The sequence below is a fragment of the Astyanax mexicanus genome, chromosome 9, assembly GCF_023375975.1.
Source record: "Astyanax mexicanus isolate ESR-SI-001 chromosome 9, AstMex3_surface, whole genome shotgun sequence".
NCBI classification, from domain to species: Eukaryota; Metazoa; Chordata; class Actinopteri; order Characiformes; family Acestrorhamphidae; genus Astyanax; species Astyanax mexicanus.
In genome coordinates this window covers 22050459-22076862 of record NC_064416.1, presented here as the reverse complement: position 1 = coordinate 22076862, position 26404 = coordinate 22050459, and the positions used below count along the sequence as shown (strand labels likewise).

Sequence of the window (26404 nt, the reverse complement as noted above, 5' to 3'; positions counted from 1 at the left end):
TTACATATGGTTACATTTTCTTACATTTATAAGTCACATCTGGCCCTTAGAGGACAGCCAATATGCCAATGTGGCCCTCGGCCAAAATGAGTTTGACACCCCTGCTCTAAATGGTCAGAAATGAAAGTACAGTAAAAGTATTTTTTTCACCAAAGCGCAAACAGCAGAATTTTACTCTCAAAAGTACAACATAATAATGATATATAAATGGTCAAAATATATCCCTTAAAAATATGTCTCATCAAAACCTATAACTGAGATGGTACCCCTCTCGTTCCTTAGCTAAAGGTACTAAAGGCACTTATTGTGCTACAGTGACAAGAGGGGTACGATCCCAGTTATAGTTTTGTATATTTTTGTTGGGGAGTGTACAGCTGTAAATTCACACTACATGTAAAAACAGTTCTGAGTTTTACGTTTTTTATTTTTCTTGGACTTGTGAAATGTACATAATTTCACAGCTCTAGAGTTGTGTGACCATCTGTGTTTTAAATTTGTTCAAACTGAGATGTAAAAGTAAACTCTTATCCAGATTGATGTACATGGCACAAAGCTACTTTGTAGTACAACTTTAGTTTTTTCCTCAAAAAGGATTAAATTTTAACAGTGTAAAGTTAGCAAACCCGCTGAATGATAATAAAAATGATTAGCAGTTATGTTATTTCGTCTCGTTCCCCAATGCTTATGTTAGCCATGTTCAAGGAGCAGTAAGATTTAACTGACAGCCTAATGATACATAAACATAAGGAGGCCTACTAAAGCAGCGGCTTATAAAACTCAGTGCAGGATATTCTTAATGCAAAACATATTGCAGCCATTCCATTCTAATTTTTCTACCCACTTAGGCATTTAAATAATTAATCAAGCAGAACAAGACGGATGAGCATTAAGCCATGCATACTGACCTTGCCTTTTAGAGAAATGACCTGGAAATTTGTCCTTGTGTCCTTGTCTGCCTTATATACTTATAACATGGTCTGAATGCAAAGTATTTGAATGTTGGTGATGGACCACTGAACATAACTTCCATAGCAAATGACACCCACAGATTATACACAAATCACTGGGTGGCTCCTAATTCATTTACAGTCACGCTCTGGATCCGCCCTCTCATGAGATAATATTTTCATTAAAGAAATGCTGTGCATATTATGTACATATTTTTATATATTGATACCTAAAATCTTGCTTCATCCTGCTTTTTTGGAACAACCGTCTCTACTGTCCAGGAATAGAGTTGTACTAAATGTTGGTGCATTGCTGTGATAATTTGATTGCAGTTAAGTTCAGGATGTTGAATGATTACTGCCCAAACTTATCCACAACTTCCTAACTCATTTCAAATGTACTGGATGGCGCTCCACCATTCTAGAAAACACAATTTTACTGCTCCAGAGCTTAATGTTCTCAATGACCAGAACCCCACCGGACCACCACAGAGCAGGTATTATTTGAGTGGTGTTGCCACTGCAATAACAATGGCATGGTGGTGGTATGTTAAAATATGTGACGCTGACACTAGTGGCTCAGACACAGCAGACACATAGATTTTTCTGTTTAAAAATTGGTTTTAATAAATGTCAGTGTCACTGCTGGACTGAGAATAGTCCAACACAAACTTTGCAGCATCAGATGAGCTTCTGTCTCTGACTTTACATCTACAATGTGGAGCAGCTAGGTAGTGGTGTGTAATAGAGTGGACAGTGGTAGGACACAGGGTTTAAAAACTCCAGCAGCACTGCTGTGTCTGATCAACTCGTACCAGCACAAAACATACTGTACAAACACACCATAATAGTTCTCTGCTCTGTGGCGGTCCTGTGAGGTCCTGTCCACTGAGGAACTGGGGAATGGAGGATAATAAAGTATGCAGAGAAACAAAAGGACTACAAAGTGCTCCTGTAGTTAAAAAACTGTAATGGGGAGGTGGCCATAATGGTATGCCTGATTGATGTATATTGAAGTAAACATAAATACAGTAAAAAGCATTAAACAAGCAAAAAAACACATAAAAACAAGCAAAAAAGTCTCTAAGAACATAAAAGTGCTCATTTGTTTATTGAGAGAGCTTTAAAGTGAATTAAGTATTAGCAGCACCGTAACAAATATGTGGACAACAATATCACTTTATTAAAAATCACATCACTACAAAATGTAAAGCTTAATTTTTGTTAAAGTGGGTCATTTTTTATAGAATACAATTTTGGTCAGCAGTCCACAACAAACACTTTCACATCAATAAGTGAGCTAAGAAAACAAATTCAGTGTCCGACCACAGTTCAGACGAAACACAGAACTGACCAAAGGTAGGTAGTTAATAACTGTTCATCTAAAATATATTGGACTCTATATTAAGTTGTCGGTCCTAAATAAGGAGCATCCTTAAAATTCTTAGCACAATAAAGTTGTATTTACAGTTTTTGGCTGTATTTACAGTCGGTTGGCAGCTTAACCTCGTAAACTTTGCAGAACCACCTGTGATTCCTGGCTTTTGTTTCTCACTTAGCAACATTGCATTCCTGTCCATGTAGTTACTGAATTATAGTAATCCTTATGATGTAATAAAAGACAGGGAGATAAGGAGTTTAAGATATTGCACTGAAATATTCCATCAAGAAATGCACATTAAGCAGGCACCCCAAATGGGATATATATATATTTACATATACTATATATAATATTTATTGTAAATCTAACTGAAAATAATTTACATTTAGAAGAGTTTTTAGTGGTTTACTGTAAAAAAAAAAATAAAACAAAGTGCTTCACCTGGTCACAAAGACCATTTAGTCTCTAAGGAAATTCTCTCATCCTCTCCTTGCTTTCTAGGTAGACTTGGCATGGCCACATCCAGTGTGGGCAGTCATTTGGGTGATTTGATTGTGGCAGAGTCATTATCAGTCTATGGGAGGGTGACAGGAGGGCGGCGCTGAGCTTTGGCCGCATTGGGAGGAGTGGAGATGTGCAGGTAGACTGGCGTTGTGGGGCTGGCCTGAGGGTTTGGAGCTGTTTGTACCCTCTGGAGCACCAGATGGGGGTAGACCTGGCTGTCTGTGTGGTAGACTCCAGGGTGAGGGCTCCTCAGCAGGCTCTCCTGACTCCTGATATGAAGGAAAGTGAAAATGAGAAATGGATCCATTCAGGTAGGTACACACTTACATTTGTTACTGGTACTGATATTATAATTGTACATTACTCAAGTAAAACATTAAGTGAGTTTATCTGCAGTATGTAGGTGAGGCGTTTCTCTATGAAACCACCTCCTCACCTCTCGTACCCTCTGTTTTCGTAGCCTCTTGTGACCCCAGGGTAAAGAGGGCTACCAGCAGGTGCTGTTCGCTCAAAACGCTGAGACACATTGAAGATTTTCGGAGGTGGGAAAGCTTCCCAGTCCAGCTCCTCCCGGACTAACCAGGATGGGCTTCTTCTGGATCTCGAATGGCGTTTTTCTCTTCTCCTGGACAGCAATGAGAACAACAAAAGAGGGATTTATGGTAATTGTGCATATAATATTTTATTTCGCTGTCATTTTTAGACAGTCAATTTGTAAACTCTTAAAAATGAAGGTGCTTCAATGGTTCTTAAAGTGATGTGACAGTAGAAAATTGCTTGGTTTCATAAAGAACCATGGGCCATCCTTCACCAAGGATAAATGTCTACTAAAAAATCATCTAACACACTTATCTAATTAACATTTAGGATTTTTTCAATTTATAAGAAAAATGGAATCCAGCATTACAGCAGAACTGTGTCACCAGTTTAGAAAGTGGAGAGATCAATCATTTTTAACTGTAAATTTAAAACTGTAAATAAAAAAAATAATAATAATATTCTCTTTTCACCTTCTCATAGGCATTAGGACACTTATGGATTGTTTAACAGACAAGGACCGGTTGCTGTGTTCACAAAAGACAATGAGCTGAACAACACCATCATAAAACACTTGTTGTTCAGACAGGCTGGAGCTGATCACATCTTCTAAGCTGGACAACAAGCTAATAGCTTGACAGTTTATGAATTAGTGACTACAGTGAATACAGTGATGTAGTCATATTGATAGATTCCATCCAATTGTATTGGATACTATATAAAGGTATAATTGTTTGGATGAAGTTGGGTGAGGGGAGGAGACATCCAGGGATCCTTACTCCCTTGCTTTCCAATTCTCTCTCTCTCTCCAAACTTTGTCTCGATAGTCTTATTGACTTATAGTATTATTGTCTCGATAGATCTTTTGAGATTGTGTCATTCATTTGAACTGGGAGTTCTCACATTTAAGTATTATTTAAGTTATGCTGTGGTAAATCACTCTACGGCATCAGGTTTTTCTCGTTGAGGAGAGCACATTAACATTATTGATCTAGTTATTTTCTTTTATTCTTGAGTTATTTATTAAAAAAAATAAAAGTTATTTGCTTTTTAAAAGAGTGTAAAGTATATTTTTATGCTGTTTTATTATTATAATTACTGCCGTTCTGTGTGGCATATATTGGTGCGATTTATTGGCTACTAATAACATTCTATATCTGACATGCAATAAAAATTACAAACATTTTGCTTGTCGCAATCATTTCTGATTGACAGAAATAAACATCATAACACGCCTTGTTTATAGTAATCACAAATATTCTAAACATAAGGTTAAAAATGACTGTCAACTGTTTTAATAATTTGTGCACAAATAAAACTGGTAACCAACCTGCTCCTGCCTGACCGGTGCTTCTCCTTCTTTTTGCTCATGTGCTCCTGGATACAGCACACAATAAACGAAACCGTCATGACTAGAATGACCACACCACTGACCACAGACACCAGCAATGCCATACGCAAGCCCTGGTCATCTGGCTTTGGGATGCCTGAGAAGAAAATCAGAAAACAAGTTAATTTTAAAGTCTATTTTTAATACTCCACACAGCTGCAAAGAAGACATATGCACTGAACCGCTGTCCAAACAGAGCAGAACTAAACAGTGTAGATTCACTACAGACAGAAACAAACAGTCTTACTCTCACAAACAGGCAGGTAATTACTCCAGCGTGGAACACCTGCACGGACCATGCAGGTGATCTTCTCACTGCCCACCAGCTGGTATCCCTCCCGACACCAGAACACCAGGATAGAGCCTACAGACACCCCAGTGCCCTGCTCCACATAGTAGGACCCTCTCCGTGGGGGGAGCAGAGACACACAGCTCAAGCCACCTGCAGACGGAGATGGACAGACAGAGAGATGGATAAAATCAATGTATGGACTGGTTTATAGACACAACAGAAAATGAACTGAAGCTAATTATTTATTACAGTTAATCACACCTGCACTTATGGTCTAGGAAAAGATACCTAAATGCTGACGTGTAGGACATGTATGCGGGACCTCTTATATTAAATAAGTGTGGGACAACATATCGATATTGTGATATATCATATTGTTTTTGTTTGTGATAAATTATCGCTATATTTTTATAGAAACATAGGCACTCTAAACTCCCTAAGACTCACCCCTCAATATGACTTTGAGCCAGGTTACTGCTTCATTACTCCACGTAGTGATGCTAATCTAATGAATAGGGTAAAGCATATTAGTTGTCAAAATCTGTGAAACTGACACCAATAAATCCATAATTCATAAAGTATTTTACAGAAATGCCTGCAGTATATTAAGTATTGCAGAATCACAGTTTTATGATATCGTCATTATTGTGAGATGCCTTATATGGCATTGTGGATCAAGGAATGTTAAATTCCTGCACTAAACAGGATGAACCACCCAACCTAGCACTTACGATCAGACATCGCTCGAGCCCTCATAATTCACATTACCTTGCCTTAAGCACACTGGCCAGCACACTGACCTCACTCACAAGATAACACCTCTCAACTTATACAGGTGTGGGTATTCCCAAGACATCCCCAGGGGTAACATTTCATAATTAATTTCCATACTGTTATCCCATGCAAGTGTAAAGTTATTGAAGAGGTATGTATTTGGATGTGTTTGTATTTTGTCTGTAGTATATTTGTATATTTAACAAGTAGGTTTTAATAAAACTACTTATTTTAAAATGTAAATTAGAAGGAAGCCCATTGGTAGAAACACACAAGTGTATTTCTTTAATTGTTTATTAACCTAAAGAACTGTTACATTCATGTTCGAGGAAAAAAGCCAAAACCTGGACATACATTTCTGAGAAAACCTTTATTGGTATATATTTCTGTACATTATGAGCAGAAGTTAAGATCTAAAAATAAGTGGTTCTTCATGTGCATCACTTTAAAATAGCATTTTTGGAAAGTTCTTTCTTTTGAGAGTGTACTGCTGTGTGATGAAGCCAGAAGAACTCCCGTGTGCACTGGGATTTAGTTAAGACTCAGTAAAGCTTAATATCTTAAATCTTATGCCAGTCAACTGTTCATATTTGGCTAGCAGGAGCTTAGAAAGCTTTATTTTGCGTGTGAGTGTGTTTGCGTGTGTATAAACAGCGTGATCGAGCTCTGAGCTGACAGTTGACAGAGCCACAACTCCTCTCGTGACTCATGCCACATGCCAGCATTTTGCATTGCAAAACAAATCGTCACGTCAAGTGGAATCCAATCTTCTAAATAAGATTCCTTATTAAGGGTGGCACTCAAGGCCACTAATTACAGCATCTGTTCAGATCTGACATGGATTGCCACTACACATCAGCACGGACTCTTACAGCCCCTATAGTTTGTCTGGGGATGATTTACTCCTGCTTTATGACCTGCAATTGCTCCATTCAAACTGCTGTTATATTAAATCATAGTGAAACCAATTACAGTGATTGGGGGCTTTGGGAATTGGTTACGGCTTGACTGGCAGCAGTAACTCTTACCTTGCTGCTGGCCTGTGCTAAATTGATTGGCTGGAGGTAAATGACCGACTTGTATATGAAAGATGCTCATTTGATTTGTGAAGCATGCTCCTCCTTTGTGTTTACAGCAGACATGGCCAGACAACACTGTGGTTTAGGAGCTGAGGGTAAAATATGCTTACATGTATTTCCTTTATGGTGCAGATGATGATATACTGTAGTATAATGTCGCCATAATGCAAGAAAAAATATTCCATTTTGCTCTGAATGGCCTTCTTTATATTGAACCACAATTCCATGATGAATAGAACAATATAAATGCTCCAAACCTTCCTGGAATAAAATCTCTTTCTCCTTCTCCTGTAAGAGCTAGAAGGTTTTTTGTGCAACAGCAATGATAAATTAAAAACATTTTATTTAACAAGAAAAAAAAAGGTATACGTATTTAAGCAAAAGAGAGACTTATTGGTGTGCTTTATATCAGCAGGTGACTGCAATGGTCAGTAAGGTGCTCTTTGGTCACAAACCTAAATGTAGCAATAAAGAATCCCACAAAGTCACTCTTACATACACTGATAACCACTGACAGGATTTTACAATATTTAATAGCAACTTTTTACTGCATCATACTGTAAAATTACCTTATTGTAATTTATTTTCTTGCTGTTATTGTGGTAAAATAAGGGGTGGTTGGATGATTTGGTGATTGTAATACTACAGAATATTATTATGAGTTTTCATGGAACACAAGGAATTATTAGACAAACATTTACTGGATACAGGTTAGTACAGCAAAAGTAACTGTAACTGATTTATATGTGTTGCCATTTATAAGAATATACTTCTGCAATGTAGTACTTCAATACAGTTACAGTCTGAAAAAATGCACAGGTGATGGAAGAGGTTTTACTGAGAAAAGGAAACAGAAGAACATTTGTCAGGGGCTAGATCTGGGAGACTACATTTCTAAAATTTTACATTTCTAACATATGTCTTGGGGCTACAAAAAATACTCACAGCAGACTTCATATATGTATATATATATATATATATATTATAATATTAAATATAAATCAATCTGAAGTTTTATTTTATATTGAGTTGCTAAAACCTTTCCTTTTGTTGTTTTTGAATTGAATGTGAAGGATGCAAATCTGAAAAAGCAATAAATGTATTTGTATGAATCTACATTGCTATATTGTTTAAAGACATTTGTAAAAAGTGACAGTTTGGACAGAAGGTTTGGCAACACTTTTACTTCACTGTTCATTTCTTTAATTCTCCTCCCCACAACTGGTTTAAATCTCTGTTTGTTTATGAAGCATACACTGGGTGTTCTTAATGTTAGGTACATGTGCTCAGGAAAACAGGCTTTTACATAATTTATGGATATCATGACAATGATAACAAACCATTACATCACTCATCTTCATCATGTACCATTTAAACATTTGCATCAGCTCTTATGACTGTCACTTATGTAACTCTTCTGTTCCTTTCACTCATCCCAACACTCACTGTTCAATCTATCTCCTTCCCAGCTAGAAAGAGTCCCACTCTGGAAATAGCAGCTAATTAAATAAATATGAGCTACTTTATCAAATATTCATCTATCCCACTGAGAACCTCTATTATAAACATGCGGTGTGAGAACACATTCAAGCCACCGCACAGACATGTTCCATCCAGGCTTTCTGAGCACAGGTGAGGAGCAGAGTGCTACTAAAAATACTGCTCAGAGTGCCCTGAGTAAAGTTCCTCACACGTGTCAGACAGCACTGACACGAACAATCGAGGAGAGCACATGCTAGCAAGCTACAGTGTCTTATGTAATAATAATAAAATCCCACACCAAGCAAACCTGAACCTCAAAAGACAAGAAGGCTTTATTAAAACGAACCAGATACAGGAACAGATCAAAATGCTTAACATGGCTTAGTGTACTAAAACAACAGCATAAGAACACCAAACTTCTCTCAACTATTACTACTTCATAAGCACTGTGTACTGCTGAAAGGATTAACCTATAATCCAACAGGAAGCTAATACATTAAGCCTTTTTTCCCCATTGAAACCCATTCTATTGAAAGTGCTTAGAATGAATTAATGTACACAACTTCTCTCTATTATTACTTTCACAAGTACACTATTGTTTAATGCTGAAAGAAGCTTTAAGTTGTTGATATATATGATTATAATATATTTTGTTTGTCTGCTCCCCTGAACTATAAGATGTTGATTAATCATTCATTTGTGTTAGCACCTCAATACACAAAATGCTGAGAACAGAAACACAATAGAAGAGATTTAGCTAATGATCTTATTCACACTCTTTACACTCAACTTGGTATGTGTCTTAAAATGTCCTAACCACAACTGATTACGTATGTACTCACTGAATATAAGCACTTTTCACATTTAAACCTCTTTTGGGCATTTTAAGGGCATTTAAATCCCACATTTAGATGTTGTGGATGGCATGGCAGAAATAATCGTTGATTAGGCAAGAATTAACCATTAACATTAAATATTCACTGATAAATATGTTCATTAAACATATTTATGTTTATTATTACTTATTAGTTCCAATTATACATAAAATACACTTCCTAAAATGTGACCTAAAGCTATGTCCAATGTGTAATTGCAGTAGTTGTGGTTGTTTTAGCACATTAAGACATGTTAAGCATTTGAAATAATCACCATTTGTTTCTGGTGTGTTTTTCTTTATGAAGAACTATAGTATGTCACATGAGATGCATGGTTGTGTATGCTAACTGTGCATGCAAATCACTGTCAGTCAAAGTGTATTTGCACATGCCAAATGATGCCTTCTGGTTGGGGTGTGTAGTGCTTTTACAGTCTTTTGATTATAATTGATTATAAAATAACTGACTGATTACATAATTAATCTTCATGATAAAAAGGTATCAGCTGATAGATTTCAACCTCTGTAGAGTCTGGAAACTTCACTCAAACATCACTGACCCAAACTGCTAAAACATCTGAAGCCCTAGAGAGAGAACAAAGGGGGTGGAAGGCATATGCATTTTTTGTAAATGCCTTGTTTTTATAAATTCTGGTTTGGACACCTTTCGCTCAATAAAGTAGTAATTTAGTAAAATAGTTTTATTCTCACTTACATTTTTATATTTAAGAATTATTCTAAAAGGGCAAGTCATATAAATGTGTTTTTTGTATTGCAGTAGTAGTAAAAATAGACTCTGTTCAGACTTAAACTCACAACTTGCAAATCATCAGACAATACCCTGCTCAAAAATCAAGCTCAAGACCAGCTGGTCATCCAGAAAGACATACCAGCAAAGGGTATGTTTTCTCTGGATGAACAGCTGGTCTTGAGATTGATATTTTAGGAGGGAACATAATACTCACTTTACAGTATAATAATAAATCTATTGATGAGTGTTAGCTCAAAGTTTGAAGAATCAGAGCATTTACAAAGTGCAAGTTACAAATGTCTTTAACTTGGCTATTCCTAAGTAAATTAGTTAAATAATAAGTTAAATTAATGCATCAGGCTTTTTAGGCATAATTTTAGGCATAATTTAGGACTTTGTTATGTTTAGGAAATTCAAACTTGGTCTTTGATTGTTAAGGTGGCTGAAAAGCTGGTGATCCACACAAACATATATAATCTATGCTGGTAAGATAGCTAGTAACCCGCTTTGGACGAGCATTGTTGCATTTGATTTTGCATTGTTATTCATTCTAGTCAACTAGCTTGGTCTTGCTGGTCATGTTGGTCAAACAGCATGGGCAAGAATGATTTCACTGGTTATCTAGCTTGGTCAAGTTAACAAGGCTTTTCATTTGTTTTGGTAGTATTAAAATAACCAGCTAACCCATCATACAGAGCCTTCCCTAAGCTGGTCAAGAGCTAAGCTGCTAATATTTTATTAGCATATACGATAAGCAACATAACATTTGTTTATTAGCAAATCATTAATAAAAAAGGGAAAATGTGTCAAAATGCATTTATCAGAAGATCTCATGCGTCTGTTGCTTGCAAGATAAACAGCGCCATATATCACTGTAAATTGCTACATGGACACACAAAAAACATGTATCTCCATTTTTTTTACCACATTTTTCAGTTTTTGATATATTCTGGATGTGTCAGTTTTTTAACATTGTGTACATTTCTTATATATATTTCTACATTAATGAACCAATATAAATGCTCTTAAATTACTTGCAATGTAATATTTGTCCATTGATTCTATTAAAAATTTAGAAGTTATTTTTCTTCTCCTATAGAGTTGCCACTGTGGAAAAACAAGGTTTTTGTATAATGTGTTTGTAAAGCATGATAAAGATGCGCCTCAGCCTCATTCCACTCTCACCTGTGTCATTGTTGTTAAGAGACTCTGTGGGCGTGGTCTGATCCTCGGTGGGCGTGGCCACGGTGCTCACGAGCAGGATGGGGCTGACTGATGCTCCGTGGGCAGGGGGAGCCCCCGCGCTCAGCCCACACACTGCCCACACCAGCGGCCACGCGGACCGCATCCTGCCACGGCCTCAGGGGGGCGCCACCCACACTCACGCGCAGCCCGGCCGAGGGGCAGATGAGTCCTGTAGGAGTTAGGGTAATAATAATCCGCACAGCAGCCTACACATATCTCAGCCTCAGCAGCGCTGGCATTAGCATCCCCGCAGCGGAGGAGTCAGAGAGCCTCCAGGTGAGCTGGATCAGGTGAGGCGGATCAGGTGAGGCAGGCAGGCCGGCTCAGTGAGGTGGTCTCCCAGTGCTCTCAGCCTGAAGAGAATCCGTGGAGAATCCCGAGGCTCCGCGGAGAGCCCGAAGTGTCCGCATGCTCGCGCTGAGGATGTCTGGGCGGGTGTTTCTGTTGCTGAGGCTCCGGTTCTGCTCGTGCTCGCTCCTCCGCGCGCTCGCGAGGGCAGCAGGCTGGCAGGCGCTATTACGTAACGCTGAGCTGCACGTGTGGATGTAATTTTATGCTCTCCTAAATCCCCGATCTCATCTCTCCAGTCACTCGCGCGCCCCCTCCACCCCCCGCGAGACGGAAGGGGTATGCGAGGGCATGTCGTGAAGTGCGAGCGTGCGTGTGTGTGTGTGTGTGTGAGAGAGAGAGAGAGAGAGAGAGAGAGGTGATGATGCAGATGATGGTGATGGTGGTGGTGATGATGGTCAAGAGAGGAAGGTGCGTGTGAGATACAGTGAGATAATATAAAAAACTGAGATGTGTGTGTATGAGAGAGAGAGAGAGAAAGAGAGAGAGAGAGACGATAGAGGGAGGAAGGCTTTGTTTATGTGTGGTAAAGAGAGAGATATGGAGATGAATTAATTCTTGTGTGTGCAAGTGTGTGTGTGTGTGTGTGTGTGTGAGAGAGAGAGAAGAAAAGAGAGAAAGAAAAGAAGAGAGAGACACTGAGGGAGGAAGGCTTTGTTTATGTGTGGAAGAGAGAGAGATATGGAGAAGATGTGCAAGAGATAATGCTTGTGTGTGTAAGAGAGAGAGAAAGAGAGAGACGATAGTGGCAGGAAGGCTTTGTTTATGTGTGGAAAAGAGAGATATGGAGATGAGTTAATGCTTGTGTGTGCGAAAGAGAGTAAGAGATAGAAAGGTGAAAAGAGAGAGGGTGGGAGGAAGGTGAGAGAGATGATAACAATGATGTAGATGGTGAGGATGGTCAAGGGAGGAAGGTTTTGTGTCTGTGTTTGAGATACAGTGAGATAATGAAAGAAACTGAGAGGTCTGTGTGTGAGAGAGAGACAAAAAGAGAGAGATGACAGAGAGAGGGAGGGATGACAAAGTGAGGAAGGCTTTGCTTATGTGTGGGAAAGAAAGAGATATGGAGATGATGTGAGAGAGTGTGGACTGTGTGTGTGTGTGAGTGAAACAGAGAAAAGTGAAGGGCAAGAAGGGAAGGAAGGTGAGAGAGAGGGAGAGAGAGGTGACGATTATGATTATGAAGATGGTAATGATGGTCAAGGGACCATGTTTGTGTGTGAGATAGTGATAATTTGAGAAACTGAGAGGTGTGTGTAAGAGAGAGAGATATTTATGAGAAAATTATGACGATGATGATGATGGTCAAGGGAGAAAAGTTTGCATGGCAGGTGGCCGACAGTGTGATATAGAGATAATGTGAGAAACTCAGGTGTGTGTATGAGAGAAAGAGAGAGAGCAGAGACAGTCAGAAAGAAAGAGAGAGTGGGAGAGAGAGACACTTGAGTGAGGAAGGCTTTGTTTATTTGCGGTACCAAAAGAGTTACAGAGATGATGCGAGAGAGTTATAGATTGGGGGTCTGTCTGTGAGAGAAAGACAAATACAAAGAAGGTAAGACAACAGAGAGAGAGAGACAGCCAAGGGAGGAAGGCTTTGTATAGGAGAGACAGAGATGATGCAAGAGTAAGAGAAGTCGAGGGAGGATTTTTTTTGTGTGTGTATCTGGGGGAAAGAGAGTGAGAGCTAGATAATGCATGTGTGTGTGTGAGAGAGAGAGAGAGAGAGAGAGAGAAAGAAAGTGAGACAAAGAGAGAGACACACAGCACAGTGAAAGAGAGATGGGGAAACGATTTTAGTGTTTGTGGTGAAAGGATAGGAGAGACGATGTCTGTGAGAGTGGGAAAGAGAGAGGAAAAGGGGGATGGTTGTGTGTCTGTGTGTACTTCCTATTATTTAATCTGTCATAACACATCAGTGTGTAAAAAAAGTATACAGTATTTTTGCTTGTACACCATGCAGCAGTGTGTGTGTGTTTGTGTGTGTATATATGTATTTGTGTGTGTGCAGGTTTGCATCCTCTTGCAGCAGCAGATGGCGTCTATGGAGGGCACGTGGATGGAACACCACACTGTGAAATCAGTTCAGTTGGATGAACACAGTGGATCTAAAAGCCGTTGTGTGTGAGAGTGTTGTGTGGATGTGAGTGTTGTGTGGATGTGAGTGTTGTGTGGATGTGAGTGTTGTGTGGATGTGAGTGTTGTGTGTGGGTGGGCTGCAATGGAGCCACAATAGCAGCACCACTATTTTTAAATCAGTGTGAGCTCCGTTTTCCAGCTCCAGTAAGCAAAGATAAGCCCGCAGTCCAGATCTGCTGCTTCCTAATCTGGCTATTATTACTGGTGCTGTGGAGTGCTCTATGAATCTTTCATGACTCAGAACTAGAGCCACAAGCCAAGCACGCTCTGACTGAGTCAACAACAACAACAACAACATCATTATGATCTAATTTTGTGACAAACCCTTTTGGGCTTTCTGATTTATAGCTGCACAAAAATCGAGTGATGTCAGGAAGAGTGATGCACAAAGAATGCCTTTTGTCTTTGATAAATATTCATAAAGATACCACAGAAGGTATGTATTAAGCATTTTAAGATTTTCTTTGCTATACTGTGACATGCCAAATGTCTTAGCACAAAGAACTAGCATCGCTATGTATAATGGAGGCTAAAGAATGCCTCACTGACCTGCAGGATATGTACATGGGGCAACTCTAGCCAGACAATTCTTGACACTTCTAGCCAGATACTGATGGTCATAATGATGCAGTTCATAAACAAGTTGAGAAATGTATTGTCCCATTTATCTGGCACTCATTATCACTATCACTTCCCAATATTAGCACTATTACCTACAGAGCCTCCAAGGTAAGATCCTGTATACATAAAAATGACAACAATTTATTAAAGCAAGATACTAATGCACAGCCATCAAGTCTCATTCTCACTCCCTAATAAATAGTGGGCTGAGAACAAGATATTTATGTGTGGTTCGTGCTGGTCGGTATTTAGCCCCACTCACAAGATAACGCCTTATACAGATAACAAATTATACAGGTGTGGGTGTTCCCAAGCCATTCCCTGGGGTAACACATTGTAGTCTATATAATGCATGTCAGTGCATAAAAATGCTTAGGTGTGGCAATAGAAACCTATTTACTTCCCTGTTATTATGCCTAATAATGAAATATTCTTTTCCTATAGTGGGCTTGTGAGAAAAAAAAACGAGCTTTGCTCAAACTATGAGTGTTTGTCACTTCCATGAACTGAACTGTTTTAATTAAGCTATGCCAAGAAAAATAATGGTTTGACATTAAAGGGCACCTTTAAAAGTATTTGAGCAAAATGAATTATTAAAAAAACTGTTCAAAAGTTATTATTATTTTTTTTTTATTCTTTCTTTCTCTTTTAATTGGGACATTTCTTTTACAATAAAACTGGCTATGTGCTTTGTTTGTTTTGCTTAATTCATGAAGGCAAATAATTATGTCAAATAATTGACAGGAGTAGGGGAAATAACTGAAATTATAATATATGGTTATTTACTGAAAGCACTCAAATGACAGCCTAAAATATTTAAGCAGTTATTGTATATTGTACAACCTCAATCTGAACACTAGGCACAAACAAATCCTTTATTAATACTAAAGTCAAACGTTTAGTCTGTAGAATTTTCTGGATGTTCTTACAACTTAACATTTTGGTTACGTTGCTGTAACATCACTTGTGTCAGTGGTTTAATTTTTAGTTCTGGGAATGTTACTTCTAATATTTCCATAATGCAAACCCTTTTTATGTAAAATATTTTCAGAACCTTTCTGGAACATTATTTCTGTAATGTTACAGGCTAACTTTCCTGGAACCTTCTCAAAACGTTGCTAAACATTATTATAACATTCTCAGTTCTCTGGGTTATACTGCGACCAAAATGAGCCACTGCAGGACTGCACATGTGGAGGAATTACTGCCTACCTGCTGTTGTTGTTATTTTTAGCTTAAACCATGTACTCTGGTATTTAATCATGCAAACATATAATGTCCTCAGTCCGCACTGCCATGAGCGTCAGACAATCATACAGTGATCAGTTCAGTAACCCTCTTATACCAGCCACGATCCTCTTAAACTCTCTCACTCGTACATTACAGTGTGTGCTGTTTAAGTACTGCTCAGCCAGCTGAAGCTCTGTAAAGAGGATTATACAGACTGGAGGATCTTCCCTGGCTTTTAAAGATACCCACAGTCTCAGTATTATCATAAGTCTCCAAAAAAGTGGTTGGAGAGGCCAAGCCTTTTCTGGTGAGAAGAGATTTGATATACTTGGATTCTTGTGATATTTTGCTTGGGTAATAGTTGAAGTAGTGCAGGAGTCTCAATATTTATGGACATTACTGTACAGTGCAATTCAAAAGTTTGTGGACACCCCTTCTAATGAATGCATCAAGCTATTACAGCGCATGTACAGTGGACATTCATAGCTTGTAGGCTTGAGAGACATAAAGCAGACAAAAGTTGGAAAAACTCTTTGTAATACCCTTGATTTTGAAAGAAACAATGAGCAGGTGTCTCAATATTTTTATCCTGTTAGTGTAAGAGGACAGACTGAGACAGTTTCATTATGTGTTCACCTTATTACATAATTCTTAATTTTTGTTGGCTCACAATATAATGTAATAATCAGCACATCCCATTATGACAGACTCCCTGGACAAGTATAAATATCTGTGGTTATTCATTGAAAGGGCTAAAATGAAAGCTTAGACATTTTTTTAAAGAATTTATTGTATATAAATAATTTAGCAGAAACAACTAGGATCTGAACGCTATTTGCTAGGTATATAATAGGTGCTAGGTATATCATACAATAAACAGCACATCCCAAGATGACAGACTTCTTCTTTACGTTTGAATATATTCATATTTGCATGAAAACAGCCAAATGAATGATATAAATGTTGAATTAAAAAAAAAACTTTTTGAAACTTCAAGTAATAATAATAATAATAATAATAATAATAATAAGTTTTAATTATTTGAAACATTTGTACATTTATTTGTACATAAAAGTAATGATTAACAGTTCTCTATATTTGTTATAATGTGTTCAGTCAGAGTAAATAAAACGTATTTTGTTATAGAGAGTTTGTATAAAATTTAAAAGGCATGTTTTGTTGGTGTTGACCATTTTACACAAATGGCAACTGATCATTTCAATTTTCCTTCAGCAGAGGGCGACAACGTTTAGCAACGAACAAAACAGGTTTGCCTTTTTCATTTTTTAGGGGAAAACGTTAAATAAAAACTTCATTACTGTACGCCTCAAATGTTACTGTACAATTTAAATACTGGCTGACGTACGTAATTATTGTTGGAACACGAATTTAATGCATTTTAATGCGTTTCATTTTAACGTAGTAAAAAAAAATGAAGGGAAAAAAACTACATTTCCCAGCAGCACTCGGGGAGGAAGAGACACGCTTCACCCTTCACTTTCACATTTCCCACGCCCAGTCTTTTATTTACCGTCATGGTTCAATTTAAACAGAGTCGGGAAGACTATAACACTTCACAGAGCTCAGAGATAACACCAGGGCGGATTTCTGCAGGATATTAGTGCCGTTAAAGCTGTAAGTGTTTCTGTAAATCTTTAATCTTTACGGGAATATTAAATGTTTTAACTTCCCGCCTTCTGATATTATTACTCTGTGAATGCTACGTTAACTCCCAAATAACTCTAGACTAAAGGAAATACAGAGCATTCCAGCACTTCAGCTAGATAAGTGATTTATATTTATCATTGTTATTTGTGTGCAAAGCCTGGGAACCAATCTCAAGTAAAGGTTATTTTTTTTGTATTTATTTAAATTCATTCAAGTGAAGTCACATTGTGTAGAAATAATACACGCATAGCTAATTATTTTGAAGGTTTTCTTATTCTTGCTGCAAATTTTTATACATTCATAAAGAAAAATCGAAACTAGCCAAAGTAGAATACATTATAAAAGCATATAATATGTAATACCTTATTATTTAGTAAATAAATAGTAAAGCAAAACTAAAAGTTATGTTAATAAAGTTATGCAGTAATATTGTATCTATTGAATTTCACATGGTACTTTTTATTTAATTTTAATGCTGCACTTTATTTTTTCATTTACATTTATGGCTTTTGGCTAATGCTCTTTATCCAGTTACTTACAAGGTTGTTCCTGTTACAGATATGGGCCAATGTAGTGTTCAGAGTCTTGCCCAAGGACCTTTATTGGTGTATCACAGTATAGTCACCCAGACACATTCTCCTCTATGATGTGGTAGCTCATAAGCAGGTGGTGGTGTTATCCACTGCGCCACACCAAAAGATTTTAAAAGTTCTTGGTGAGTGAACCAAGACAAATCCTCCAAAATAAGAATCAAAATCTTTTACATTTACTTCTACTTAAAATTATGTTTTTTCCCTTTTCCTGTCAAGTTGCTATTTTTGATATACGATACAAGTCAAGTTTTTTTCATTACACACTATTCTCAGCTACATATTCCCATTAATATTTGTTCTTAATTTGTATTATTTACTTTAAAACAATGAATGAACACATACAATTAGGTAGTAGACAAAGTGTCTGGCCTTTACAAACACCTGACATAGAAACCCAACCTAGGTGGTTTGGGACGAGACTGATTCTATCGCATGAAGCAGACTGAGAGATTAGCAAGAGTTGGCATCAAAGCAAAAGGTGCTACTTTTGAAGAATTAGTGAATAGAACCTTTTGAAAATATATGCATTATAATGCCATAAAAGAATGAACAGTGCAACTAAACACTGAACGTTCCATAATAATCATAACCTCCACAGGTGGCGATGAGGCGGACTGCATCCATGGCAGGGCAGTCCTGGTTGGAGTCTTCACTGCAGCGCTCATCCAAACTTGGGCTTGAGGTGTTGGAAAGAGCCAAAAGACGGTCTGTAGACTGGCCAAGTGTGAGACGGCCCAACCGGAAGCACAATGCCAAAGAGAAACACGCTGAGGTTTAGTGTTCTGCAGTATTCTTCTAGAGTTTTCTACAGTTTTCTAGGCATAGATCATTTAGTTGCTTACCTGAGGCTGGCTGTTTATTTGCAGGTTCAGGAGGAGCTCTGTGTCCATGAAGGCTTGGATCTGGACCGTGCTTTTTCCAGAATAGTGCAGCACATGTCAGAAACTACCCATCAGTGCAAGGTACAGTATAGCCTTACAATGTTCCTCACTTACAGCAACCAGCATTACCAACAGCAGACTTTGTGTGTTCTTGACAAGTTACTTTACTAGAATGAACTTGCAAGAACAAAATAAGAAGACATCTATTGAGATGCTGTGTACTTGGTATTTTATAATAAATGACAATGCAATAGACTATAATGGTAAAATCTGCCTTTTTTGTTAGTTAAAAAACATATTTGAATGATAGAGGTATGCTGTCTTGAAAGCAGTGTATTCATTACTGTAAAGCTTTAAGGGTATTTGTTGTGTAATTGTTAATGCTTGTAGTTTATATTCATGCACTAAATACTGTGCATTTTTAGTATATTTTAAAATTATTTTTATGTTACAATATTTATTTTATTATATAAACTAGCTAGAATTGAATACGTAAAAAAAAAAAGTAATAAAAAAATACTTTTCTTTTTTGCCAAAAAAATATAAAAACTAAAACTGTAAGGTCAGGCAATCACTTGTATGTCCATTGTATTTCACCTGATACTTTTTTATATAAATTATAATTTAGCAGTTTCTCCTTTTTATTGTTTTAAAATTTCTTGGTGAGTGAACCAACAGAAATATTCCAAAATTATTTCATACAAAATCAGTTGTTTGAATATATTGTATGTATACAACTTTAAACTTTTTAATATTTATTTTGTTGCAGTCAAATATTTGGTAATTAGTACAATATTTTGTCATATAGGAAATGTATTGTTATATTTTGATAATATTTAAGGGCCCTATCACCCACCATTTACTACCCATTTCTCAGCTTATTATTGAAAGCTGAACACTGTGCACCTTTTATTTAAAATATAATAACTTAAAAGCATATCATTGTGAGTCTGGCCAGTGTCTTCTGTTGATGTGTAAGCACTAAATTCAAAATGAATCTGTTTACTGAAATGCAACTTGGGCAGTGAAAAATGATCTTAGAAAAGAACACAAAGACACAAAACACACAAGCACATATTGAGAAAAGGCCCTTGTTTTTCCTCTACAGAATTTTTACAAATCTTCAAGTGCAGCAAAGGTCAGCGAGCAGGAGAAAAGCCATGTGTGCCGTTTTCACTCTCAGCAGTCGCCTTCAGGTCAACACCGGCCAACAAATTCGACCTTCAGGAAAGCTCAGTACACTGTAAGTGATGATCAGAGAACCATATTTTCACTAATCAAATAATCAGCAATGATTATGGATTAGCTATTATTATTTAAATTCTAAATGGAAGGACCACTATATGACCCCCCCCCTTTCTCTGTGTTATTAAAGGGTCTTTCTGAACCTGAGGATTTCCTGATTGAAGTGTCTCCAGGCACTTATTCCGTCACAGCAGCAATGCAGGATGCAAGTCCACAGACAAGAGTCGTCCACATCAGTGCAGGGGAGAGCAAGAGTCTCACATTTGATCTCTGACCTCTTGATTATCATCAGGGTTTAGCACCACTTCATTCCAGATCAACATGTCTGAAAAGTGAAGTGACTAGCCAGTCTATATAAAGCACTGATTGCACTAAAATTGCATTGAGATTGACCACAGCTGTGTAAGCTCTTTATTATCCTTTAAATGTGCCTTAATGTGTTTTTGTATGTATATTTAATGCACTGGACTTTTTTTATAATCAGTATTTTAAAAGTATTTTAAAGAATACATCAGGTAATACAAAATATGGCTCAATATTTTTATTTTGTGCAAAGCAATTACTGCATGTTTGTTTTTAATCAGCCTAACTTATAAATGGTGCTGAAATAAACACATTATTTTTATATCACATCAGTATTTGCTGGGATTTGTTGCACATGTATTCTCTTCACAGTGTATAGCTAAACATTAGCATGCACATTTTTTTCCTTTTGATTTTATTCAGAACAGTGTGGCATTAATTAAAATTTTGTTTAACTGAAATCTTTCTCAGTGCAAAAGCCAGTGGAGATACACCTTTAGAAGCTGGTTGTTCAGTCCAGCCAAATATCTCTCTGACTGTTACACCTCTTCTTGCTGAAACAGGAACTAGGTCAAACACCGAGCTGTTATTTGTTACTGTAGAAATGGAGGAGGAGGGACACTCTGTGTGGCTGGATGGTTTTCCAGGCCAAGAATAGCTTACATTTAGAGATCTGGCCTCTATTCCTGAAACAGAACAGAACATTGTTTAAAAAGCCATTCTTAGCCTATAGAGTAAGATAATGTAATATTTTATTTTAGGAAATTTGGAACCATTTCTGCTGTTTTAAAAATAAATCCTGAACAATTGCTCTAATTTTATCCAGTGATGTTGTATCTGGAGCAGAAATGCCTTGACCTTTTATTTTACTGGTTCAAAAATACTACAGTAATATAAAAATATAGAATATATAGAAGATATATATATATTTTTCGTTAGACTATATTTTCTTACTAAAATAAAAAAGGAAATAACAGGGATATGTTCTTTTATTTAAAGTTAACTTGATGGTGGGTCTAATCAAAAATCCTGAACCAAATTTAAGACAGCCCTGATCTAGACAGAATACTTTACAATAGATCTAGTTATTGAGGAATGGAAGTGAAACACTGATGTGCCAAAAGGCCTGGAATAGCAGTATGTAAATTGAAGTGTTACCTCAGATAAGGCATTAAAAAAAACACCCACACCTGTATAAGTTGTGATGCAGACAATTAAAGATGGACTAAAGATGGAGGTGGAGTTTTGTCACCTTGTGGGCCGTCATGCTTTCTAGCTGTAAATGGGTGGTGAGGTACACATATTTTAATTAGGATCACTATTACCTGGTTGTTTGTGGTGTGCCTCCGGAGCTCCTCTCCTCCAATATCTCCAGGCTGGTTTACTCTGTGACTCAGTGTAGGCCTTTTTTAGGCATGATATATCAGTGTTTACTGAGCGGCTCACCAGCTCAGACTCTGTGACTTCTAATTTTTCCTCTTCATCCTCACTTGAAGATGATGGTGAAGGGGATGGTATCTGTGTTTCCTGAGAACCCTGCAGTTCCTTCTGTTGGTCAGCATTAATTTCCACCTTCTCATTCTCTTGGTTGCTCCTGAGAAAAGATGAGGTCTGGGGAAGGCAGCTGTTGATTGGACAATGGCACAAGGCAGAAGCTGCTGAGAGACACTGATGCATGCAGCAGGCTGGTGTCCAGTTTATTTGATTACAGTAAGTGTGGTTTAAGCAGCAGGATGATCTGAAAAGTGCATGAGACTGGAATTCCCTGATGATTTGCTCGTAGTGAGAGGCTGGTATCCACACAGCCAGGTTATTGGGCACATGTGTTCTGAATCCATTCCAAAAGAGAACCAAAAGCCCATTCCCTGCTCCACCTGAAAGAAGAACAGGTTGAGTTTATATTAGGGGTCTTAACTTCTGCGGAAGAAGGGCTTCACTACAGCACAGTTTGGTGTGTTTCCTGCTTAAATAAACAAGTTAATGATCATTAACTAGTAAGTTACAAAGAATATGTAAAGGTCTATGTTCAGACTGCTAGCCCAAATCTGATTTTTGACTAGATTGTATGCAGATTTATTTTTGATTTTACTTTAAGACTGCCAGCTCAAATCCGTTTGCTGACTTACCTAGATTTCATCCAGATTAAATTGTTAACGTCTGGATAGCAAAAACCACATGAAATATATTCTATGCTTTGTGCAGATTTTAAGTCAACAAACAATCTGAAGTAGTAGAAGTGCAGGCGTCTAAGAAGAATGCAAATGGTTAGTTATTGAGTTATGATCTTATTGCACAAGAACCAATGCAGGTATGAAGTGTAGACAGGTAAATCCGATCTGATCGGAACATTGCGGACAGTCAACATCAGATCTGATTTAAGAAAATAATCCGATTTGTATAGATGTATCTCAGTTTGGAGGCTCTGGACGCTCAAATAGGGTTGTAATGTGTCTTGTGCATCACTCAAAATGTGACAAACAACCACCTCATCTAATCCAGTGTGATGGAAATGCCGGAGTCCAGCAAGAGCACCAAAGATTAGTCACTGATGCCACACTCATTACCACAAAAACCTGTGCAGATGTCCGGACACACAAATCTGATCTGATTACCTACAAATAACAGTGCAAACAGTCATCTCAACAGATCTGATTTGTACAGATGTTTCTCCATCTGGATGATCTGGCTGTTCTAATTGAATTTTAATGTACGCTTTGCATCACTCACAATGTGAAATAACAGCACTTAATTAAGAGTGATGAAAGTACAAGAGCATCATGGAAATACATGGAAAACGGCTCTGATCACTTACAACAGATCTCACCAGATCTGATATTAGAAAAGATCCTGCAGTCTGAACACAGCCCAAGTGTGTTTAAGCAGAGGAATTGCCAAAAACTCCCTTCAAGACTAAAATGTATTGATATTTGGTTTAGATCAGAGGTCCTGAATATCTACCATCTACAAAGAGTTCCTGCCATCTGAAGCTAAACAGGACAATGATTGAAACCCCCTGGTTAAAGTACTTGAGTAAAAACAAAAGCTTTGGTCTTACCTCTCAGTGGGTCTCTTAGCTCCATTCCTGAAACGATCCTGCCAGGCCCGTACCTGCTCATCTCCTGCTCAAAGGGAGCTAACACTGTGTCTCCAGGTACAATACTGTGTCCATATCCCTGAGTTATATTGATCATATCTGGTTGGCATGTTGGCTGGGGCAGTGCCAGTTCTGAGGTGCTATCCACCCTGTACCCTGGCTTATCAAATGCCACCATAAAAAACCCTCCTCTATCCTGCAGGAAACAAGACAGGAATTCATGTTGTGATCATTAAGACATTTAAAGCATTCAGAATATTTATAGGGGTTTTATTATTTTGTAATATTAAATAATAATTTTATACTGTTACCTGAAGCTGGTGTACAATTGTCCCCAAGTAGTAAAATCCATCTGCCTCTCTTCTAGCTAACACTCGGCAGCCTGGATAGAACTCTGCCCCTCTCATCAACCTTGCTGAAATACAAGGCGTTGCACTAAAGGGATTTCTAAGAGAACCCCTGCAAAGAAATTCAGTTTTGCTTACATATAGTTTATTATGATACTTTATTCTAGTACACTTATATCATCACTTCAGGTCCAGTGATCATTTTGGGTCGTTTATGTGTACTTTTGCAGTGCACTAAAATACTTCTTTTAGTATATTCAAGGTTACTGGAAAGAAATTGCTCAAGGCCCAGCAGTGAGAGCATTGTGGACCTGGGTATCAAACCTATGACCATGATCAAAAACCCACAACTCTAACCATCCTGCTGAAAGAAACAGCCTGGCCAGATCTACAAGCATGATCAACCTGACCAAGCTAGACTACCAATATGGCCAAGCTTGACCATGCTGGATCACCAGCATAACCAAAATCACTATAATAGTTGACTAGCCTGAATAAGCTTGACCATCGTCACCAAGCTGGTTGACCAGCAAAAGCATACCAACACCATAGATATTAGGGCTGTTCATTGCCATTGGGTGGCACAAAACACATCACTGTAAGAGGGGTTACAAAAAACACACTATTATATGTATAATATCTGCAACTAAAGCAGTGAAATATAACAACAGCCACCAATCTTTACATTATATAAAAAATGATACTGTGTTTTTGTAAATCAATATAGTATTCCAAAACTCACAAAACATAGCATACCAGTATGGGGAAAGACAGACTGCATGCATGGGGTTGTAATGTAAGGCCCGGCAGCATCTATTCTCTGAGAATGATGGTTCTTGAATCTGGTGTTCTGCTGAGTGCAGCAAAGCTACCTGTTATTGATAAGAAAAAAATAACATTAAAATGTGTATGTGAATCTCACAAACAGCCTGCAAATCTAATGGTTGGTAATTGCATTTTCTGTAACTGCACTCTCTGCATGAATATTGTTTTTGCAATATACTGGACTGTGCTTTTTCTTACCTGCTCTGCTGTGCTGCCTGAGTTCAGATTGAGCCTATAACAGCTTCCTCTAGTAGCAGAAGTCAAGCACTTCAGAAAATCCAGCGTGTCACTGTCCAAGGCCTGTTTTTCAGCAATGTGAAAAGTGTGCACTGGACGTGTCCCACAGGTAGACAGTGCACTTAGACAATTCTCTGGGTTGTCTGGGAGACTGTTGGTCACAAGGTGGACAGACTGACAAGCAGGATCAGAGAATGCGGTGGTAAGTGCTGTCAGGAGATCCTTTCCAGGGCTGGTCGTGAGCGTGTGGATCCAGCCCAGGGCTTCATACACTGTATCAGGGGCACAAGGGACCATGTGATCAGACCATGGTGTTACCTAGATGGAAATATTTTTAGATTGTTAGTAAAAGGTGCCAAATAAGAGTGAGAACCACACAAAAGAACTTTTGATTTGATATATCTTTAAAGAAATTATCAAGCATAGTTTAGATTGTCTGCTGTATCTCTAACATATACTGAATTATCTCTGCTTTTAACAGTACCTGGAATAGAACAAAAAATCCCAAGAAGCAGAAAAACAGGATTGTTTACTGAACTAGACAAGTTGATTTTTTTCTATTAAATTACTTTAGAATTACCTGATTAAAATTTTTTAATGTTTATACCACTAAAGGCATTCATTTAAAGGAGCAGCGCTTAAGATATTTTCATTTAAATTGAAAGCAGTAGTATTTCTGTGTGCAGAAGGGACAAAATATTCAAATAAAAGGAATCAGTGTGCTAAACACCCATCCCTGCAATGTCTAACATATTCATTCTAAAAACAAAGTGCTCTGGTAGCTTGTTTTGTCCATGTTTTCGCCATTTTATCTGCTCTGAAAGGCGACTGCACCACAATGCACATTTTAAAAGAACTCTTCTGCATGCTTGGTGCAGTTACACTTTATCACTACAGAGGTCTCTAAATCCACAAATATGTAAAACCCATGTACTGTTGCTGAACAGTATGGAACTTTAGCTCATGGGTGAAACTAGAACTGACTAGTCCAATCCAATTACCATCAAGGCTATGTATTTTGACAGTTGCATATACTTTTGTATTTGTTTTTCCTTAACTACTATACTGAAAATAATACATTCAACAGCATATTTTCATTATTTTAAAAACAATTAATCCAATAAATCACTGTAAACACACTTATCAGTAAGTTGATAGAGGTAATAAGACACCTTATATGAAAACGTGATGATGTTAAAAAGGGAGTTCCTGAGTGAAGCTTTGGCGAGTAGAGTTTGAACAATCAGGTTCTTCACTGTTCCCAGAACAGCGGTCATAGCCTCAGAAGTGTCCAGTATGAGGGTGACGTTCCTGTCTTTCCCCATGAGCACAGGGATGACACCTCGGCTGCTGTCCATCCTTTTTCTGAAACAGAAGGCTGAATTTTATATATCATCCTTCATATAATAACGTCTTTCTGTGCAGCTTGTTTACACTTCAAATGTACTGAAGAATAGATGGAAAAATGTATCTTGGGCCTACCTTTATAAATTCCCCAGTGTGCTCATATCTCTCCCAGTGCAGTCCACAGCACTCTTGTTGTGTATGGGAGTTGCCATAGTGAGGCACCTCAGTGACTAATGACTTACAGCAGTTCCAGTAATTCCCCCTAGTGGTTAC

General features: G+C 37.7%; 3 protein-coding genes across 5 annotated transcripts; 1 reads left to right on the top strand and 2 right to left on the bottom strand.

Annotated features, from left to right (window-relative positions):
• Positions 1-2034: 2034 nt before the first annotated feature.
• On the bottom strand, positions 2035-12224 carry si:ch211-242e8.1 (uncharacterized). Of its 2 annotated transcripts, none has more exons than XM_015605785.3 (5): positions 11197-12224; positions 5007-5201; positions 4700-4856; positions 3269-3457; positions 2035-3101 (listed from the first exon to the last, which is right to left on the bottom strand). In XM_015605785.3, the coding sequence occupies exons 1-5, from the start codon at positions 11357-11359 to the stop codon at positions 2903-2905; spliced, it is 903 nt and encodes a 300-aa protein (XP_015461271.2). In that variant the 5' UTR covers positions 11360-12224; the 3' UTR covers positions 2035-2902. The 2 variants fall into 2 exon arrangements, with proteins under 2 accessions (XP_015461271.2, XP_007249287.2); XM_007249225.4 differs by having other exon boundaries at positions 3278-3457; positions 11197-12223.
• A 1104-nt stretch (positions 12225-13328) lies between these two features.
• akip1 (A kinase (PRKA) interacting protein 1) lies at positions 13329-20370 on the top strand. 2 transcript variants are annotated; one of them, XM_015605787.3, is made up of 5 exons: positions 13329-16859; positions 18451-18624; positions 18719-18814; positions 19842-19976; positions 20109-20370. In XM_015605787.3, exons 2-5 carry the CDS (start codon positions 18457-18459, stop codon positions 20250-20252), a joined length of 543 nt encoding a protein of 180 aa, XP_015461273.3. In that variant the 5' UTR covers positions 13329-16859; positions 18451-18456; the 3' UTR covers positions 20253-20370. The 2 variants fall into 2 exon arrangements, with proteins under 2 accessions (XP_015461273.3, XP_015461272.3); XM_015605786.3 differs by lacking the exon at positions 13329-16859 and adding an exon at positions 16878-17226.
• A 134-nt stretch (positions 20371-20504) lies between these two features.
• c9h11orf16 (chromosome 9 C11orf16 homolog) lies at positions 20505-26404 on the bottom strand. The gene is made up of 8 exons (XM_007249221.4): positions 26267-26404; positions 25957-26149; positions 24746-25102; positions 24479-24594; positions 23687-23834; positions 23337-23571; positions 21607-22155; positions 20505-20967 (listed from the first exon to the last, which is right to left on the bottom strand). Exons 2-8 carry the CDS (start codon positions 26140-26142, stop codon positions 20717-20719), a joined length of 1842 nt encoding a protein of 613 aa, XP_007249283.3. The 5' UTR covers positions 26143-26149; positions 26267-26404; the 3' UTR covers positions 20505-20716.